Source organism: Kryptolebias marmoratus, linkage group LG13 (genome assembly GCF_001649575.2).
Source record: "Kryptolebias marmoratus isolate JLee-2015 linkage group LG13, ASM164957v2, whole genome shotgun sequence".
Classification (NCBI taxonomy): domain Eukaryota; kingdom Metazoa; phylum Chordata; class Actinopteri; order Cyprinodontiformes; family Rivulidae; genus Kryptolebias; species Kryptolebias marmoratus.
This window is the reverse complement of record NC_051442.1, coordinates 26,879,832-26,883,366: the sequence shown is the minus strand read 5'-3', so window position 1 is coordinate 26,883,366 and position 3,535 is coordinate 26,879,832. Positions and strand designations below refer to the sequence as shown.

The 3,535-nt window shown below is 39.0% G+C and overlaps 1 protein-coding gene across 1 annotated transcript in view; it reads left to right on the top strand.

The window, feature by feature from the left end:
* Positions 1-3,535, top strand: part of LOC119617631 (histone H3, embryonic-like) — a 4,979-nt gene continuing 1,444 nt past the window's right edge. Inside the window, exons 1-2 of the mRNA XM_037979199.1 lie at positions 1-17; positions 2,433-2,531. Of these exons, the coding sequence (XP_037835127.1) occupies positions 1-17; positions 2,433-2,531 (116 nt within the window). The remainder of the gene's footprint in view (positions 18-2,432; positions 2,532-3,535) is intronic.

Below are 3,535 nucleotides of genomic sequence, written 5' to 3'. Positions count from 1 at the left end.
ATGGACAAGTGGTTTGGGTGAGTCCAGCATTTTTAATGAACTTTTACCGCAGAATTGCTGCTACTTTAATTCTCCAAGGATGTCGGGTCGAGGAGGAGGAACAGTGACTGTTTTTAAAAGTTGTTTTACTTGTAAACAGTTGCCTCCAGCCCCGCTGAGTAGCTTTGAGCTTAGCCTATTTGAACTTGGCAGCTCCCACACTGTGCTGTGTGCGGTAATCTATCGGCCACCAAAGTACAACAAAAATTTTATAAATGATTTTTCTGATTTCTTGGCTGATATCATGCCAAGGTATGACCGAGTTTTAATTGTTGGTGATTTTAACATTCATGTCTGTTGTCCTACTTCACCTATGGTTCAGTCGTTTCTTAATGTTATTGATTCTTTTAATCTTGTGCAGTCTGTGACTGGTGCTACACATGAGCATGGACACACTCTTGATCTGGTTTTATCTTATGGTCTACCGGTTTTTAACTTAGTGATTGGTGACCCATTATTTTCAGATCACATGCCTGTTTTATTTGAGATAAAGTTCTCCTGTACTAAAGTTAAACCGCGCGCTGCAGCTCGGTTCTGTCGTGTTCTTAACCCTTCTACTGCTGGTCAGTTTTCCTTTGTTTTTAATCAGAACTGTACCATCCCAGAGACTGTGGGAAATAAAACCGAGGATCTCAGCAACTGGTTTTATTCTACCAGCAAAGCAGCTCTAGATTCGGTGGCACCATTAAAAATTAGACTTTCAAAATCCAAGCATGAACCCTGGTTAAATGATGACACTCGGGCTGCCAGGAGGAACTGTCGCAAAGCTGAACGCAAATGGAAAAAGGATAAATTGCAGGTGTCGCTCCAAATATTGAAGGAATGCTGGTGCTGTTATCAAAGGATTGTAAAAGACGCCAAAAGAAGGCACCTGTCGGATCTAATTGTATCAAACAGTCACAATCCTTCTGTTTTATTTAAAACTATTGACTCTGTTCTAAATGCCCAACATGGTGGTTTTGTGGAGACTTCACCTGCTGTATGTGAAAGCTTTTTACACTTTTTTGCTGAGAAAGTCACTTCTATTAGGGCCCAGATCATACCCTCTGTTCATGACCCTTCAGTTTTTGTGCCTTGCTCTACTGTTTTCCTCAGCTTTGAATGTGTGACCTTGCAATCTTTGCAGGAGGTGGTTAGTCACTTAAGGCCAACTGGTTCTCCGGATGATGCTATTCCACCTCGATTATTCAATGATGTTTTTCTTACTATAGGTCTCTCTGTCCTTGCTCTTGTAAATAGTAGCCTGTCCTCAGGTGTTGTTCCTGAAAATTTGAAACATGCAGTTGTCCAGCCTCTAATTAAGAAACCAACCTTGGATCCTGCTGTCCTGGCGAATTATAGACCTATCTCTAAACTGCCTTTCGTTTCAAAAATTCTTGAGAAGGTAGTCTATAATCAGCTAATGGCCTATCTCATTGAACATAATATTTTAGAGGTTTTTCAGTCCGGCTTTAAATCATTTCATAGTACAGAGTCAGCTCTTTTAAAAGTTTTTAATGATATATTTTTAGCAACTGATTCTGGTGACTGTGTTGTCTTGGTGTTGTTGGATTTATCAGCTGCTTTTGACACAGTTGATCACAGAATTTTATTTTCCCGTTTGGAACAGTGGGTGGGCATTGGTCATATAGCCCTAGACTGGTTTAAATCTTATTTGGCCAAGCGTACTTTCTGTGTCTGTCTTGATGGCCATAGGTCCTCCTCTGTTCCACTGTCATGTGGTGTCCCACAGGGCTCAGTTCTAGGCCCTCTTCTCTTCTTGTTGTACCTCCTTCCTCTTGGCTCTATTTTTAGGAAATATGGGATTGCTTTTCATTGTTATGCGGATGACACACAGATTTATGTACCATTAAGGAAAGCAGACTCCACCTCTTTTCGGTCTCTGTTCTTATGTCTGGAAGATTTGAAGGCCTGGATGGCCCTAAATTTCTTGAAACTTAATGAAGATAAGACAGAGGTAGTGTTTTTTGGCAGTTCCAGTGAAGACACTCTGTCCGATGCTTGTTCCCTGGCTCAATATGTTAAGCCAGTTATTACAAATTTAGGAGTTAAGATGGATGCTGGTCTTAAGCTGGAAGCTCACATTAGAGCAGTTGTAAAATCCAGCTTTTTTCATTTAAGGCAGCTAGCCAAAGTAAAACCTATGCTTTCTAGACAGCACTTTGAAACAGCAATCCATGCATTTGTGACCACACGGCTGGATTACTGTAATGCACTTTATATAGGTGTCAGTGATTCATGCATTTCCCAGCTTCAGAGGGTTCAAAATGCTGCTGCACGACTTTTAACAGGTACACGAAAATTTGACCATATTTCCCCTGTTTTAGCTTCTTTACACTGGTTGCCAGTATATTTTAGAATTCATTTTAAAATCCTTGTTTGTTTTCCTCCAGGTGGGTGACACATGTCTGCATGTTGCAGCTCGCTACAACCATGTGGCTGTGGTCCAGGTCCTACTCAGAACCTTCTGCTCTGTGTCAGAGAAGAACATGGTGAGTCTGCTCAGTCGAACTGCTGTCCTTCATCCTCCATCTGCAGCTGTATTTTGTCACTTTTGCCAGTGTGCTCAAAATTTTATACAGTTGTCTCAAGAATGTAATGTACTGGTACATTTATTTTTTATATAATTTACAGTAGGTTGTACTTCTTCAAATAAAGTACAAAATTACAGAAAGAAAACAAAAATGAATGACACTACAGAGAGGAATGATTCTCTTCTTTCTGAAACTGTAAAGCATAAAGAATGTTGTATTAATCAATTTTACATAAATAAAATAAATAAATCAAAAGCCAATAAAATACACACAAGGCTATGAAAAAANTTTATACTTTATACTTGACCTTTCTATTTTATGATTGTACTGTATTTCATGATTGTGTATAGCACTTTGGTCCTGTTGGTGTATAGAGTGCTTTATAAATAAAGTTGGTATGGTATGGTATAACAAAAAAGTCCAGATGTCACCTGTGCGATTATATCGTCCATCATCATTTGTTGGACTGACAAATATTGGTTGAAAAAATTTTACATATCAGCCCAAGTTTACTGATCACTGACCTCAGAGCAGCTGCTTTCTACAGAGTCTCATCAACAAGAAACATCTGATCTGAGATGTTTCAGGAAGCTGCTTCAGACAAACACTCTGACACCTGTAGTCTACCTGTAGGTTGGAGCTGTGGAGTCATGAAGAACTGGCTGCCAGTCAGTTAATAATAACCCTCCTCCTGTTCTGCAGGTTAAACACTGTTTGATTCAGGTAATATAACTAATAATTACTATTATTAAATAGATTTATCCACCAGTTATTGAGTCCTAACTGTTAGTGGAATAAAGTAGTAATTAAGGTTCCATCTGTTTATTTTACAGCAGTATATCTAACTGCACCTTTAATTAAAATGTAATTTCCATTCTGACAAAACTCTTCCAGCTCAGCCTGAGATTCTGTGTGATTTACACAAAGACTGAGGAGAAACGACTAGTTGTAGTAAAGCTGTT